Below are 17,409 nucleotides of genomic sequence, written 5' to 3'. Positions count from 1 at the left end.
TAGTAAAAGCTCAAATTAGCATAAGGTCTGTGATCTGCATGCAACTTTATGAATTAACCCTTTATGTTGGGGACGTTTTTATCCACTATGGGATGCTTTTAAATCTTAATTTGGCCACAACTTTCTCTGTGTTTTAGCAAATGGGATGATTTTGGTGACAAATATTATATTGACACATATTTTGAAAAAATGCTATGAATTTTTTTTTACTTAACAATACACCTTGAGCAAATTCACAACCCTTTTGTAATATTCAGAATGAACACATCCACTAAATTAAACTGCTGTAAAAATGTATAAGATAAATCTTATTTAAAAAAATGTATCTACTAATCAACATCAGTACTGATCAAAACTATTAAATATTTACAAAAATTACAGGACTTTAGATATTTAATTGCCACATTCGTAAATGATGTCACTGATTTGAGGAAAAAACACAAAATTACTTATTTTCAATATAAAAATGATTGTGGACTGGATTTTTTTAACCTTTTATCACAGTCTTGGGCATGTGAAAGATTATTAAAAACATTTGCTTTGATGCAGTGTTAGTTTTTGCAGCTTTTATTTTTTTCTCCCTCATTTACTGTTCGTGGCTGTTTTTGTCCCATTGACTTCCATTATAATAAATTTTTTGATTGCAAAGCCATGACACCTTATTATCATGCATTCTTGATTGTTGATGGTTTTTCGTGTTGGGAAGAGGTAGAATTTGTAATTTTTTAGATAGGCCTGTGCAAAAACAAAGCTTAGTTTCTGGTAAATGTAAAAAATAAAATCTGATGCTGCACGAAAACTAACAATGCATTAAAGCCAATGTTGTTACTAATCTTTGACTTGTCCAAGACTGTAATAAAAGGTAAATCACAATCACTTTTTATATTGAAAAGAAGTTATTTTGTGTGTTTTTCCCCCAAATCAGTGACATAATTTATGAACTTGGCATTTAAAGGAATATTCCATTTTCTTAAAAGAAAAATCCAGATAATTTACTCACCACCATGTCATCCAAAATGTTGATGTCTTTCTTTGTTCAGTCGAGAAGAAATTATGTTTTTTGAGGAAAACATTGCAGGATTTTTCTCATTTTAATGGACTTTAATAGACACCAACAATTAACACTTAAATCAACACGTAACAGTTTTTTCAACGGAGTTTCAAAAGGACTCTTAATGATCCCAAACGAGGCATAAGGGTCTTATCTAGCAAAACGATTGTCATTTTTGACAATAAAAATAACAAATATACACTTTTAAAGCACAACTTCTCGTCCAGATCCAGTCGTGATGCGCCAGCGTGACCCCACAGAATACGTCATGACGTCAAGAGGTCACAGAGGACGAACGCGAAACTCCGCCCCACTGTTTACAAGTGTTGAGAAAGAGGACCGTTCCTACGTTGTTGTATGTCGAATGATACTAATTCATGTCTTTGTGTCAGTTTATTGTTTACAATGGTCCGCAAATTTGCGTTTTATATATGTAACACCCGACCTCCCTACGTCACTACGCATTTACATTAGGTCGGGCTGGACCGGATCTAGACGAGAAGACCCTTTTGCCTCGTTTGGGATCGTTTATAGTCCTTTGAAACTCCATTGAATAAAAAACTGTTACGTGTTGAGTTAAGTGTTAATTGTTGGTGTCTATTAAAGTCCATTAAAATGAGAAAAATCCTGAAATGTTTTCCTCAAAAAACATAATTTCTTCTCGACTGAATAAAGAAAGACATCAACATTTTGGATGACATGGTGGTGAGTAAATTATCTGGATTTTTCTTTTAAGAAAATGGAATATTCCTTTAAGGAACATTTAGTAGTTTTGATCAGGACTGAGGTTGATTTACAGATTTATTTAATTTAATATAAATAAAAAAAATTTATCTGACACATTTTTACAGCAGTTTAATTTAGTGGATATTTTCATCCCAAACATAACAAAAGAGTAGTGAATTTGAACAATGCACAAGGGTTAAATAATGAGTAGAATTGGTTAGGGCTGTTTTACACATCAGTGTAAAAGCAGCAAACACATGCTTTCATGCTGAAAGCCAATTTGCTGCTTTAGAGAACTATATATAAATGAAAAACATTTCTGTGTCAGCATGTATTTTAATTTGGTAATGATCAAAAATGATAGAAAGTGGCCTACAGAGAATAATGATCATGAATGTCATAAAAGGCAATCTTTAGATTATATTTAAATTCAAATGGAAGCCGGGTAAACAAAATGCTGTTTGTGAACCTGTCACTGTGTACTTTTTTCAAACAATTATTTTCAACAGCATACATTAAAACAAAAAATAGGCTTTGCTTATATACGTATATACTTCTGCTTAGCAGTGCCACACTGCTTATATAAGTTAAAATAGGCATCAAAATGATTTTTCTTCTTAATACAGTACATGACAACACCTAAGTTTCTTGTGGCAGTACAATACACTGTCGTGATCACTTTACATAAAATATTTTTAATAAACTACAAGCATTAGATGCTGTCTCACAAAATCACAGCATAAGATCAAGCAGTCAATCAAAGCAAACCTTGTATCATTATTCAGAATCTTAAAACTTACTTAGCAAGCGTAGCATACAACAAAATCTTATACATTGTTCCTTTTCTATGTTTTACACACTACTGTACTTCAAGTTTGCATTTATTATAACCAGCAAAGCAATGAAATGTAAATGACCTGCAGATATCTTCTGCGAGGCTTGATTCTCATTTTCTTTATTGGAAAGGAGAAAAGTTCAGTTCTCCATCCTCCATCCTTGCTGTTACAACCTGACACAAAAAGAGAGATATCAGTATAATCAGCCACAACGTAGGATATGCTAATCACCATGCAAATAATATCCCACTACCTATGTCTAGATGGACCATAGGAATCAAGCATTTGGGTGCTGGCCTGCTCCAGATTCCAGTCACATCTTTCCAAAACCTCCACACATTCAGAACGAGCTTTCAGACCGAGCCTAAACAGCTGCTCCACCTAAATCACAAAACAGTAATCACTATGCAAATGTGGCTAAAATGTTTTTAGGACCATCATCTTTTGTGGCAGTACCTTTAGGTATTTCACAGCCTCCTGAATGTTCCAGCTATGAGTCTGAAGAGCCGATTGACATTCCTCTACGGTAACGCCATGTACCGCCTCCTGAACCTACAGATACAGACACAAACAGATAGTAAGCATTTACAATGGTTACCATATTGGTCAACTTATCCCCATTTACTCACTTGTTGTACTGGGACACGATTGTAGGTAGTAGACGGTGTGGCTGGTCCTCCCGGCCAAGCCAGATTTTGGGAGCTCCCACTGTTAGTGGTGTGCACAGGGGAAAGGTTGGGTTTATTGACTTGCTGTTGAACCATAGGCCTGACAGTTGCCATATTTGTGGTTCTTTTCTCATCACTCCCCTCCGGTTCCTTTAGGAACCGATCAAACTTGTCCAGATATGTTGGTTTCTCTGGTAGAAGATAATAATGAGTAGTGGTCGCCTTTACACCTCCATACAAGCTAGGCAGGGAGCAGGGGCTCTGGGTTTGCCTCACGTCAGTTGAGCCATACTGAGAACTGGTGGTGGTCGTGGATGTGTAAGAGGTGGCGGAGGAGCTGGATGGCGCTGAGGAATAAGATGATGGGGAGAGGCAGGATCCCAGTGATCCGACACAGCAAAGGCTGGATCTTTGTTGGGGGGAGCCTCCCTGTGGTGCCATGGGGCTCGCTGCCCGAGAGTTGGGCTGGGATAATGCGTGATCCCTTGGGGGTATCTGAGGTGGAGAACGGCTCCCATCTTCGTGGTCTCCGAGAGAGATTGACAGTCTGCTGCCGTATATTCCTGCCCGCCTAGAGGGACGCATGGGTGGGATTGGGATTCTAGGGGGGATCTGAGGTTTGTCCTCGTAGGATGAGGGTAGGATGATCTGGCGGTGTGGTACAAGAGGAATGGGTGAAGAAGGTAGGGAACGTCCTGTCGGAGGGACGCGAAGTTTCACCATGGCCTCCCTCTGGAGTTCCTTGAAGATGTCTGCTGATTGTGAAAAGGAATGGCTTTCCTCAACGCTCTTGGATGGTAAAAAGAGATTGTCCTCCACGTTGAGTTTAGCATCATCTTCTGATCGTATCTCTTTAGATGTAGTGTCTTCAAGCACTGCAGATGCATTTATGGAACGCACCTCAATATCCTCCTGCTCCTCACACTCCACAGCCACCTCGTCATATGCTGGGAGACAAGGCAAGGGGCGCATGTCCCAATCCACCACCGGTGTGGGGTGCAAGGGGTTGGGCAGAGAACGGTTGGGGCTCTGCGGTGGTGCCATGTCCAGAATGGAAGCAGCGGAGGACATGGTTGGTTTTGGGGTGCTGGGGTTGGGAGTTTCTGTAATGGGGGAAGGCGAGGCTGAGCTGAAACTGTCATCCCCGAAGTCTATAAGGGACACTTCGCTGAGACGGTCCCTTGGGCTGGTACTTTCCCAAGGGCGGAGACGCAAACCCAAGTATGTTGGGGTCTTATAGGAGAGCTTCTTCACACCTGTCACTATCAGATCATCATCATCATCATCTAGCACAGAGTCATAGAATGGTTCTGGGAACAAAAATAATAAGCAATCATGAATGGAAGAAAATTGCTGGGATTCTTCGAAGAAAAGAAATGGATCTTACTCTTAATAAGAACTGCTGGCTTAGGAGGCCTAGGAGGAGGTTGTTCTGATGCAACAGTAAGAAGAGTAAAGATCAGAAACAGAAGAAGACGAACAGAGAGTATAAGTGAGAATACATTAAGAATTTAAAGGAGAACAGAGGATTGTGGGTAACAAGTAGTTGTTTACTTTTGGACCGGTTTGGTAGTTTTGTAGGCTTGGCTGTATCTGAAATCAACCCAAGAACATCCGGAGGATCCATAGGATTACCAAGGTACAGGCTGAACACAAAACACAAAGAATGTGATGAATAAGCAAACTCACCTCACACATACAGTATTTTAAAATAAAATAACGCATTGCTGCTCTCTAGTGGCAAAAGCACATAAAGCGTTTTAAGTCTGGAAAGATTGATTCGAAAAAAATCTATAGACCATCCACGCGCGGTCATAGTGTCTTACTCATCGATCTTGTCCGGGGCGCCCCAGCAGCGGTGTGGGTCTGTGTCTCCGTGGCCTGTGTGGATGAAACTATGTTTGAGAGGTCGGCTGATGTCATGAGCAGACAGGCCAGCCACAGATGTCACCACGTTCCTGGGGAACTGTCCCACTTTTAAAGTCTGCCTGTTCTGACCCCTCCACCAGTAGTTCTCGGCTCTGTAGCACAGAAAATAAGCTTGAACAGGTGTAAACATGCATGATACATTTATTTTGACTGGATTAAATTAGCATTTATGCATTTAAGACATATGTTTTAGTATGTAGGTTCCCTGGGATCAAACCCACAACCTTTACAAGATTATGTTTTTTAACAAACTGAATCAGATCCTGTGTAAATGCGAGCGTTTAATAAGAAGGCATTACAAAAATTGTGTACGTGCTCACCTGCCCTCGATGATGGTGATGACATCATTAGCATTAATTTTAAGTTTGTCTGGCTCATCAAAGTCCTGCAGTGCCCTCATATCTGTGGGCATTGTCTACAAATAAGACGCAAACAACTTCAATTACAACGACCCACCATTATGTTTGATTTGTTATGGTGTGAATGTATAACATGCACTGTAATGTAATGATGTAACAGCTCCTGTACTGTTATTATCTGACATCTCACCTCCACAAGAAAGTCCCTGAGAGACACAAATGTTGGCCTGTCCTCAGGTTTGGGTGACCAGCATTGTAGCATAACATTATAAATGTCCTGTGGACAGTCTTCTGGTTTGATAAGCCTCTCTGACTCCCTATCGATCTTATGAAGAATCTATATACAGAAGGACACAAAAAGTCAACCCACTTACTGTATATAGCTCAACACACTTGGGGTCAGGTACTGTAAGTGTATACCTGGCTTCCATTGAGCCCAACCCAGGGCTCTTGCCCATGAGTGAACATTTCCCATAACGTTACTCCAAACATCCAAGTATCACTGGCATGGGAGAAAGTACGTGTCTTTAGGCTTTCTGGAGCACACCTGCAAAACACAACATTTTTTAATGTGACCTAGAAAAAATTAGCAGAAGGGAGAAGGGGGATTCAGCTTCTCCTCTCACCAGGCAAACGGGACTTTGTGGTGCTCTTGCATGACGTAATGATCATCGTTTTTAGGCAAAGCTCTCATGAGGCCAAAATCCCCGATCTTTACCAGGTCATTGGTTGCTAAGAGGATATTGCGTGCTGCCAGGTCTCTGTGTATAAACCGTCGGGACTCCAGGTACGCCATGCCACAGGCAATCTGAACGGTGTAATGGCACAGCACTGATATTAATATATGGCCTTGTCGTTTTCTCAGGCGGTCCAACAAAGAACCTAATGGGGCGAGCTCTGTAACCTGAAACATAATTGGAAAGAGATTTAAGTTATTACACTTTTAAAGTTTTTTTTTCTTTAAAAGTTGCCTATTTAGATTTTTTGGCTTAAAAATGGCAAAATGGGTACATTGTTTTGATAAGGCCCATATGGTGAATGCAAATTGTGTATGTTCATCTTTGGGTGATTCTCACGAAATCCAGATTTAGAAGGTGTCCAGCATCATAATTTTTAAAAAAACCTTGAAGCCATTTTTTTTTTGCACATATATATAAGATTAAGGTCTGAACTTATATTAACCATTATTTTTAGAGGATTTAAAAATATTTCCTATAGAATTATTATTATTTTTTTGATTATCATTATTAAAAATTACCATTACCGCAACATGATATTACATTAAATATATGCATTTACAAACTCATGTTTCGGTAATGAGAACTAAAAAGTTGTCTAGGTACTATGACAAACAAAATTTCAACTTTTATCTGGAGAGAAAAAATAAGAACTGCTTACCTGGCAGCCATCTTGAGTGTCACAGTCAATTATGTCCCTTTCAACAAATTTATTTTTTGAAAATGTAAGTTCATTGAGGGCTTAAACAATGATTGAAAATTGGTCTTGGACACTTTTATATTCCTTATTATTGTCTCTACATTTACCAATGATCATCAAATACCACATGTTTCTTTACTGTAAATGTTTATAGTATAACATGCACTGAAGCTTTTTATTTTTTAGATTTTTTAATTATAATTATTCCATGTCTAAAGAACCAAAATCTAGTCATGGACACATTGCGGTAATGAAAATGTTCCCCTTAAATGTGGAAAAACAACAAAATTGGTTTATATGATGTCATTTGAAACCATGTGCAAAATAGTACATGAAGAGATGTTTGGAACTGTATGCTTCTTATTTTGATACTCTTACTTTGCATTTACTTTTTTTATCAAAATGTTTAATGACACCTCATAAGTCTAATTTCACGAGAATCACCCCTGTGCTATTTTCAAAGGAAAAACCGTAACAAATTGTGTTGAAGATTAGGGTACTATACACATTAAAAAATATTAAATAAGGAAACATTTAGGAAGAAGGGGTGAGTATAACTTGAGATTTTGAGATTGTTTCCTCTTCCTTACCATCTTCATGGGATGTGTAAGGACAACCCCATACAGGCGAATAAGATTTTGGTGATCTAGGGAGTGCATGGCATTCACTTCCCTTATGAAGTCATCTAGACCGTCACCCTGGTCCAACAGATCAGTCTTCAGGCACTTCACTGCCACATTCAGCTGTAGCACAGGGGGAAATGTTGCTTACAGTTACATTTTATATTTATTAGGTACATTTTTTTACTTTTATACAAAGTGCAATTAAGGTTTTGAATGTGTGTTCCTATGAATCAACCCCCCAAACTTTGCACTACTAGTGCAATGCTTTAACAATTGTGCTTTTTGGAGAATATGTAAAACTCTTCATTGCTAGTTTGCTTTCTCTGTTACTTGGTTTCTTACCACTCTTCCTGAGGGGGCTTGCCATTCTCCACGGTTTACCACTCCAAACGATCCATCACCCAGTTTCTCATACAGGGTGAGGTCTCTGTCACTGATGAGGCACGTGAGGTCGGCCAGCTGTGCGTCTGGATTAGTTGATAAGGGCGATGAACTTCGTAACGAACCTGGGGTTTGGGAATCAGAGTCGGGACGTTTCCCTGTGAATACCTGTTGGCCCAAGCACAAAGACTACGGCTGAGGGTGATTCTACCTGCCTCTGCCTTACTGATACACATGGGACATACATATGTCATTCATATATCTTGCAGACAATTGTGATATACACTCTCAGAAAAAAGGTACAAGAAAGTACAAAAGTTGTCACTGGGGCGTTACCTTTTCAACAAGTACACGTTGTAAGATGCATGTTGGTACGTCAAAGGTACACACTGGTAACTTTTTAATGACCCCCACATATGATGAACCTTTAGCGAGGGACCCCTTCTCTAAAATATCCATATTTTTATAAAGAAACATTTAAAATCTGTTCTTTAAATAGTAATTGTAATATTATAAAAACAGCAAATTGTTTACAAATTTAAACATTAAGCTACACAATTTTTGCTTTGTCTTTTTTCTCTTAAAATGTTCTGGGGACACCTTGGAACCTTCTGAGGGACCCCTGGGGGGACTCCAGTTTAAAAGCCCCTGCCTTAGAGGTTCCTCAAAAGTACATATCTGTACCAAAATGATATATATTACGACCTTTTTAAAATTTACTGTCTTAATTATTACCAAGCAATGATGACAGACATTTCTGACAGCACAATTTAAAAAAAAGAAATGGCTGAAGGGTTCACACCATACCTTGCTCATCCATGACTTGCGTTTACACAAAGCCCTTCTCCTTTTGACTGCATCCCACAGACGCCTCTGTCCTGCAGGACCACAAACAGACAGCAACAACAATAAAGTCAGAGGTTCGCTATATACAATAAAAGTAAGGGACAATGTACAGGCAACCGGTTGTTATCGCAGAAATAAGCCCTGACAGTGTGATCAGTATGACACTAAAGAGTCTTATTTCATGGTAATAACCAGCTGCTAGTACATTATCCCGTTTATTACATGGCTTTACCTCTTAAGTAAGGTAAGGAACATTAAATATTGATTTAAAATATTTTTTAGCTCATTTTTAATGAATGCAGACCTTGCACAAGGAAAACCTGTTTATTTTAGGTTTAATATAAAACGTTTAAATGTCACAAACACTCTATTTGGTTTAATCATTTGTAAATATAATGTCATATATGTTATTAAAAGACATTTTTATATAAAATATTTGCACACTGTATGAACATTAAAACTTTGAAGAGGATGCATTTTTAATGTAAAGTATATAATTTAAAGGAAAACACCACAGTTTTTCAATATTTTACTATGTTCTTACCTTAACTTGGACGAATTAATACATCCCTATGTTTTTTCAATGCGTGCACTTAATCTTTGTATAGCGCATCATGAATGTGTTAGCATTTAGCATAGCCCCATTCATTCCTTAGGATCCAAACAGGGATCAATTAAGAAGCCACCAAACACTTCCATCTTTTCCCTATTTAAAGACTGTTCCCTGAGTAGTTACACGAGTAAGTATGGTGGCACAAAATAAAACGTGACGGATAAAAAACTGTATTGTATGGCGGAAGAGCACTTATTTTGCAGCACTTCCACCTTGGGTGCAGTAATATTGACGGAAGTTTGAGCGAGAGGAAGAGTAGTCAGGAGTGATGATGTTACTGCGCTGAGGTTGAAGTGCTGCAAACTAAGTGCTCTTCCGCCATACAATATAGTTCTCATTTTATCCGCTTAAAAAATATAAAAAAACGGTGGTGTGACAAAAATATAAACTTATATTTTTTACTTATTATATTTAATTTATATAAAATAGCAGACCTTACTAATTGAATAGACAGATGATGATGTGACCATTTGACAAGACCCACCCTGCCCATCCTTACTCACCTGGGCGGCCCATGCCAATCTTTTCAAGGTCCTCGTTTTTGACATAGTCAAAATGTGATAGGCGCGTAACATTGAGGTCGTCACGGATACGCAGGAAGTACTGCTGAAGCTGCACGTCAGTCAGCAGCTCCATAAGCCACTCGGTCCCCTCATCCGACTGCATCTCCACACCGTCTGCCTGCGCAAACGCATAACACTCATCATTACAGCAAAACATTTCTCATGCAACCACGAAACACAGCATGGCTGAATAAAACAGTAAATGTTGCCTAATACCTCATCCTTCATATCGTATTGCCTCTGGTAGTCTGAGGCAGTCGCCATTTCTGTATACAAAGCAAATCTTTCAGGGAGTGTGTGTAAGTGAATCACACTCCCTCCGGGTGTGTCCTGTTTTCATAGTAAACTGTCGAGCATCGCCTCTGATATGTGAGATATTTCGGTTTAATTCTTGCTCCCAACCGCTACACGAAACTCTCCTTCCTAAGATATAGTTACGGAGGGAATAAAACGTGCGTAATTTGATTCTGCAGCCACACACAACAGTTATGGTCTCGTGGGTCTTCTGTTGCAAAACCTCTGCCCGGCTTTTTGTGAAAGTGTGTGAAAGATTAATCCCATCCTTTAAAAATCACTGACTGATTGTGCCTTAAATCCAACTGCAGCATCTTCCGGTTTTCCATACAAAATACGTCAACATCCATCATCTGTCTCTATCGACTTTAGTCTCCTCTCTCAGTCTGGAAAATTAACATGCTTGTTATTAGCCTGTCCCAAGATATTTACATCAGTTAGCAGTCTCTCATCCCGAAACTGGTGTTTTGCTTGCTGAGTCACAGTGAGCTGCAGTAAAAGTGAGTCAGACTGCAAAACTCTCTCTCTCTTGTTCAGCATCCACCTGTTTTACTAATGTGTGCATTAACGGGAATCGACAATCTGCTATAAATGCTCGACTTTGGTATTGAACAAATCAGACTGAGCTATTCATTTTATTTTTGGCCTTAAGTTATTTATGGTGCAGGGAACAGGATGAAATTGAAGTAGAGTTTTGAGAATAAATGTTTAAATGTTTCCTATTGTATAATAAAAAGGATAAATGTGAGATAAAAGAAACCACAGGGTGATATAAAAGAGATTAAAATAGCACAGCTATTAGGCAAATCCAGTATCTGGGACAACAGTTATGGCACACTTATATAGAAATGCTTGACTGCAGAATGATGCAATCAACTATGCACAAGAAGCATACATACATTTTAGTGTTTAACCTCTTAAGCGTCGTCCTATCCTTTAGAGTGGGGGGGTGAAAAATTGAAGTGCATGTTCAAATGAATATAACTCTGGCATTTTTTGGTCTAGAAGCCTAATCTTTATCTTGTTTTAAAGAAGACAATTCAAGGTTTTTGACTGAAGTGTAAGCAGGTGAAAATATTTAACAGAAAATTTGTTATAGCAGTTTACATTTATTTTAATAAATACAAATAATCCAATAAAATATTAATTTTATTCAAAAAATTATAAAAAGGTAAATTTTTCAAAAAAGTAATAATGTAAACATGAAGCCATATGTCTCAAGCAGTTGTGATCCAAATTTCAAGTTAAAATCACAAAAAATGAGGTTTGTATTACAGTTTTAGTGGTTTTACCAACAACGGCCAGTAGGTGTCAACGGTTGGCTGCATACTCTTGTCATAAATGAATCAATTGCTGTCACTGCATTATTATTACTGCTAAAACATTTTGAAATATGAAAACTACATTCTAAGAGCTTTCCAATGATATATAGTTTGTCAACATTTTTGTAGATTTATACTAGTATATAGTGTTATGAATATAGAAAATTAATATGCATTCCTATGGGGGGGGTGGCATGTAACAAAAAACTGTCACTAAATTATTTCTATCATCAGATGACTTTGACATATGAAAACTACATTCTGAGAGCTTTCAAGTGATATATAGTTTATCAAGATTTTTGGGGTTTAGGGTGGGGGGTTTAGTGTTAGAAAAATGTAAAAACATATTGGGCCTACATGTGGGCCCGTGACCTTTTTGAAACTGACTCTCACTACATCATTTTTTTCTCAAAATGGTGAAGATATATGATAACTACACTCTTAGAGCTTTCCAATGATATATAGTTTGTCAAAATTGTTTAGGTTTGGAATAGGGTATTAGTGCTATACATATGTAAAAACAAACTGGGTTCACCTGTGGCCCGATGACATTTTAGAAACTGACTCTCACTCTCTCATAATTTCTCCAAAATGGTGATGAAATATGAAAACTACACTCTCAGAGCTTTCCAATGATATATAGTTTGTCAAGAAATTTTAGGTTTAGATAGGGTATTCGTGTTACCAATATATAATAACAACATGGGCCCACCTGTGGACCTGTGGCATTTTAGAAAATGGCTCTCACTATGTCATTTCTTTCCCAAAATTCTGATGATAAATCGAAACTACACCCTTAGAGCTTTCAAATGATATATAGTTTGTCAAGATTGGATAAGAATTCACATGGAAAACACTGAAGTAAACGTAGGCGCCCCACTGGCGAAACAGTGACATTTAGCAGGATAAAAATGTTTTGAGGCGCACTCTCTTCATAAATGAATCAATTACTCTCCCTACATAATTTATTTTATAAAACACTGTTAAAATGTCTGTTCTAGAGGCTTAGACCTTTCCAACAATATATAGTTTGTAGTGATAGATAGGCATGGGCCGATTACCGGTTTCAAGGTATACCGAGGTTTAAAACAGTCAAGGTTTCAAAACCACTAAAATGTTCTGTGATACCGTCTCCAAGGTATGAGCTGTGTTTATACAAAATTCATTAAATCATGAAGTCATGTGATTGATTTGATGTTTACATTTAATATATATTACGAAAATATTATATATGTTTTGAAAGCATATTATAATTTAAAGGCTTTATTGTACCTGGCATTTGAAAATAACACATTTTAGTGTTGCAATGGCAATACCGCAACACCGTGAAACCGTGGTATTTTTGCTAAAGGTTATCATACCGCCAGAATCTTATACCGGCCCATGCCTAGTGATAGATTAACATTTACCTGAACAATATTGACGTAAAGTTAGGTGTCCCGTATACGGGACGGTGACGCTTAAGAGATTTTAATATACACACAAAAAAAATGTTGGGTTGTTTTAACCGAGGGGCAACCTTCCGATCTCTCTGATGAAGCCAATAAGGAAGTGACTTAAAGGAACAGTATGTAGGATTGTGGCCAAAACTGGTATTGCAATAACAAAACTTGTGGCTAAAACTGGTACTGCAATCACCCAACTGGTGGCCAATACACAACATGACAACATAAACATCAGTTGAGGGCTGCAACTCCACTTTTTAAAAGACAATATCCTGGCCAGACTACGGTTGTCAGTGATATAAGTATTTGAAATAAAAATGATTTCTTAATGTCTAGTGACATATCAGGGCCATTTTATGATTAATTGATATAAATTTCTTACATACTGTTGTTTTAAACTGCAATTCATCAACGGGCCACTAGAGGCTGGCTCCAAAAGGAAGTCAATTCCCATAGACCCCCATGTTAAAATGTCCAACGTTACAGCAGGAAAAATATGTTTACAGCCTGGTATCAGAAGTGTTTTTGGTTTAAATAGCTAGTTTTGCCCTTCATGCCAACTGTGAGGGGGTGAATTTTTTTGTAACTCATCCGTTTAAATTATATTAAGCCTTAGGGGCCATGCACACCAAAGCTTTTACGCCCGCGGTCGGCGCATGTTTTCAATTGTTTCCAATGGAAGCTCTGCATTTTTCAAAAAAGCCAGCAGCTAGCGGTTTTCTTCCACACTGAAAACCGGCACTCTGCGGTTTTTCTGCGCTCAGCGCCAGGAGTTGAAAAATATTCAAGTTTGGGTGAAAATCTCCGCACGTCAATGTCAGTTTCTTACACGGCCGTCCAATCACAGTGGAGGAGCTCACAGCTGAAGTGCTCAGCTGAAGAAAGCTGGCATTCAGCTGGAAAACAGCTGGCATTCAGCGTCCTCCAGGCGTTTTCAGATGCATTTAAAAGTTTTGGTGTGCACGCCTCCTTAAAGTTCTGCATAATTTATGGCGTGGCCACTTGAGTGACAGGTGAACTGCCACTGCAGTTTCAGCAACCAGCCACCTTAGCTTTACCCATGTCCAGCCTCTTTACCCATTTTCGGTTGTCCGCAAGTGATTCATGGTGATGCGCGGCCTAGATGAGGGACGGCAGGCACCGCCTACTATTGGCCTCAAAAACGCTCTTCACAAACCTATGGGTGACATTGGTTAGGGTGTTGGTGACTCTCCAGGTCTTAGACGTCACGCACACTACGTCCATATTTTTTACAGTATTTTTTAATTTGGTCAAATATGGATACACCTAACAAATGCTGGGTTGTTTAAACCAAAACAACAACCCAGAATAGGGCTATTTATAACCCAACAGTTGGGTTTGTCCATATTTGAGCCAAACATGGAACAACCAAGAACTTTTACTTTAGATATGTCAAAACAATTTAAATATCTATTTACATTTACATAGTATATACACACACAGAACTGTAAATCATGACCTGTTGACCGATTCATTATTGATGAATTATGCAAGGCAGCATATGCCAGCGAGCGAGCGAGCGAGAGAGAGAGAGACAGAGAGGTGTATGTTCTTATGTAAGTTTCCGAACACCCTGAATGAAAGCAGTGTGCCTACAGACACAAATAAACATATTCACACTCTCCCTCTAAATACACAAATCCGGAGAACGATGACATCGTAACCATGACAATGACGCAACAACCCTTAGTAACTGGAGCATGAATAAGAGGAGAGGACAGATGGTGTCTCTAACCCACCTAGATGCCCCATATACACACAAGGACTGCCAATACAAGAAGAACATAAAACATACAAACTTTAAAAAATTAAGGGTTTTTGATACTGTCGACAAGTTTTGCAATTCCCATGAATCCTCTAAGATTAAACTGAGAGCAAAATAAAGTAACTGCTAATAATTGCTTTTTGTTTGTGAAGCAAAAGTATAGATGGTTTCATCGGACACACGTGCGGTTATGCGTCTGGGCGGAACTTAACTTCCAGTCTCTGTTTGTTTAATGGGCTGACTAGTGGCTAAACTGAACTCTGGATCAAATACATAATTGAAAATATAAAAAAATTTGGTTTCCTAAAAACGAGGAGAGTCGCCGATTATGAATCACCGTTATGGGAAGGGAGGTTTGGCAGCCGATCTGTAGTTAACATTGCATACATTATATAGTACACATTCTAGCTCAGTGTAGTTTTTGATTAAGGCTGAACGATACATCGTATTTTCATCGTCATCGTGATATGAACTCACGCGATGATCACATCGCAACAGACAGCCTTGACGCAATGAATGAAGGGAATATATCATGGAATTACTTTGGATTTAGGAGAGATGACGCCGCAAACACAGGTACTGTGGAAGCGGTGATTCACATATTGCGTCTATTGCGCGCTCAAGTTCATTATTTCAAATGTAGGCGTGCAGAATGTGCGCTCTGGAAGCGTCGCAGTTGCGACTCGCACGCGGTCGCGACTCGCACGCGGTGCGACGCGCTCGTTTTTCCAGGCTTTTCAAAAACATTTTAACTTTTCATAATGACACAACCGCAGCGTGCATATCATGTGACAATAACCTACATGTCTAGCGGTTTCCACGCGTTTTTAGGCGCGACATGTGAGTGGCCCCTAAAACAGGAAAACATATAAAATATTTATTGCAACTCACATCGTCATCGCAACATTAAACAATGTCACTGCACATCGCAACTTTTCCTCACATTGTGCAGCCCTATTTTTGATACACTTTAGCTATGATCTGAACGACGGTAATCTACTTGTTATTTAATTTGCTTTAGTAATAAACTACTCTAAAAGGACTCTGTTGTTGTTTTTGATTCTTTGCGGAGTTTACCAGAAGTTACATGCATTCCACGAAAGCCGTTTGTTTATGTTGTTACTGCTGAAACCATCAATCGTTTGATTTCATTCATTGTTTTATTTCAATCATTGTTTTTAATTTTTGCATGACCTTACTCAATAAATATTAAAGATATCAAGGTTATATTTTTAAAAGTTATATGTTATTTACATTATGTAGGATGATTTTAGGATATAGTGTGACGGGTACAGAGTCAGGCGCATAAAAGTGTGACGGGTAACAAAGATTTTACTCCTTCTGGGATTTTATGTAGAAAACAGTAAATCATAAAAATGACTTTAGCTACGTTCTTTGAGAGAGGGTCACAAATTACAGAAATGAAAACAAAAAATCCCAGAGAATTAAATACAGCTTATTTTGTATTCCACTCCTAACATGTACCAAGACATTCAACAATATACAGTTAGGGAAAGCAGATTGTATTTAGTAACAAATGAAATGATGCCCAGATGTGGTCTTACCAGGCTTTGTGTCAGTCAACGTCCTCAGAAAATGTCCACTGAATTCAGACAGACATCATGGACAATCCTCCAGCATCCAGTGTTTGTCTCCATGACAGGCACATAGGAATTTAAGGCTCACTTGTGTACACATTCAACTGCAAATATATTTACATATAAGTCTTGATGACATAATGTCCATCATATCAAAAATTTTCTTATGTTCATGTCCTGCTGTAAAAACAATACAAATATCACTACAACCATTACACACATACAGTACACATTGGACATAACGTTACCTGTTGTCTCGTCTCACCCTATATCACTATAACTAAAGGCCGCTCCTGGATTATTTATTTAATTTTATATCATTTTGAAATTATTATTTTAGATATACCTGAAACATTATTGGAAGTCCATGAATATCAACCTAGCCGTGTCTCAAATCGTAGCATACAGCCCAATAAACAACATTTCTGGACACTATTGCGCGTCAAGTCAGCGCGTGTCCCTATGCGTTCTAACCAGACCGCGTTTTAGATTTAGACACGACCACTGTCCACCTAAAATTCCAATATAAAATCACAAATGTGCGTTTCAACTAGCTTAAAATGCTTTTAAACACAGGCAGCTACATTTAAGCAAATTAAAGATTCATGTGTTAGCCATATTCACTGTCTGGCTGGCTCTGTAGTGATGAAGGATGAGGTTACCTGCGTCGATTTCCGACCATCTGATACCGCCGCGGTCCTGTCACGCTCATGTAGTTTTGAGTAAATGATATTTTAAAACAGACAGCGCTTTCAGATTATTTACTCTGACAGAGATTGTAATGTTGAAGGAAAGATAATTAGCTGCTCAGCGTCCGTAATCCTCCAGCTTCTTCAATAAGGGTTGATGTTTTTCTTAAAGGGACAGTGCACCCACACTTACAGCCACATAGAGGGGGCGGGGTCACTGTATCAGGGAGGAAACATCGCAAG

At 38.4% G+C, this 17,409-nt stretch overlaps 1 protein-coding gene across 2 annotated transcripts; it reads right to left on the bottom strand.

The window, feature by feature from the left end:
- Positions 1-1,891: 1,891 nt before the first annotated feature.
- tnk2a (tyrosine kinase, non-receptor, 2a) lies at positions 1,892-17,336 on the bottom strand. 2 transcript variants are annotated; one of them, XM_065258374.1, is made up of 18 exons: positions 17,140-17,336; positions 16,445-16,581; positions 10,249-10,298; positions 9,973-10,150; positions 8,818-8,888; positions 7,972-8,199; positions 7,597-7,749; positions 6,196-6,473; positions 5,990-6,116; positions 5,760-5,906; positions 5,531-5,625; positions 5,108-5,302; positions 4,836-4,927; positions 4,669-4,713; positions 3,243-4,591; positions 3,070-3,165; positions 2,867-2,994; positions 1,892-2,786 (listed from the first exon to the last, which is right to left on the bottom strand). In XM_065258374.1, the coding sequence occupies exons 3-18, from the start codon at positions 10,294-10,296 to the stop codon at positions 2,780-2,782; spliced, it is 3,237 nt and encodes a 1,078-aa protein (XP_065114446.1). In that variant the 5' UTR covers positions 10,297-10,298; positions 16,445-16,581; positions 17,140-17,336; the 3' UTR covers positions 1,892-2,779. The 2 variants fall into 2 exon arrangements, with proteins under 2 accessions (XP_065114446.1, XP_065114447.1); XM_065258375.1 differs by having other exon boundaries at positions 7,972-8,178.
- Between the last annotated feature and the right edge of the window lie 73 nt (positions 17,337-17,409).

This window comes from Paramisgurnus dabryanus, chromosome 22, assembly GCF_030506205.2.
Source record: "Paramisgurnus dabryanus chromosome 22, PD_genome_1.1, whole genome shotgun sequence".
NCBI lineage: Eukaryota > Metazoa > Chordata > Actinopteri > Cypriniformes > Cobitidae > Paramisgurnus > Paramisgurnus dabryanus.
This window is presented reverse-complemented; position numbering and strand designations above follow the sequence as displayed.

Excerpts from the sequence above, each read along its gene's own strand:
- tnk2a (XM_065258374.1), bottom strand. The coding sequence starts at position 10,296 with ATGGCGACTGCCTCAGACTACCAGAGGCAATACGATATGAAGGATGAG. Across the intron at positions 10,151-10,248 it reads AATACGATATGAAGGATGAG|GCAGACGGTGTGGAGATGCA; the intron begins GTATTAGGCAAC and ends GCGTTTGCGCAG. Across the intron at positions 6,474-7,596 it reads TTACACATCCCATGAAGATG|GTTACAGAGCTCGCCCCATT; the intron begins GTAAGGAAGAGG and ends ATTATGTTTCAG.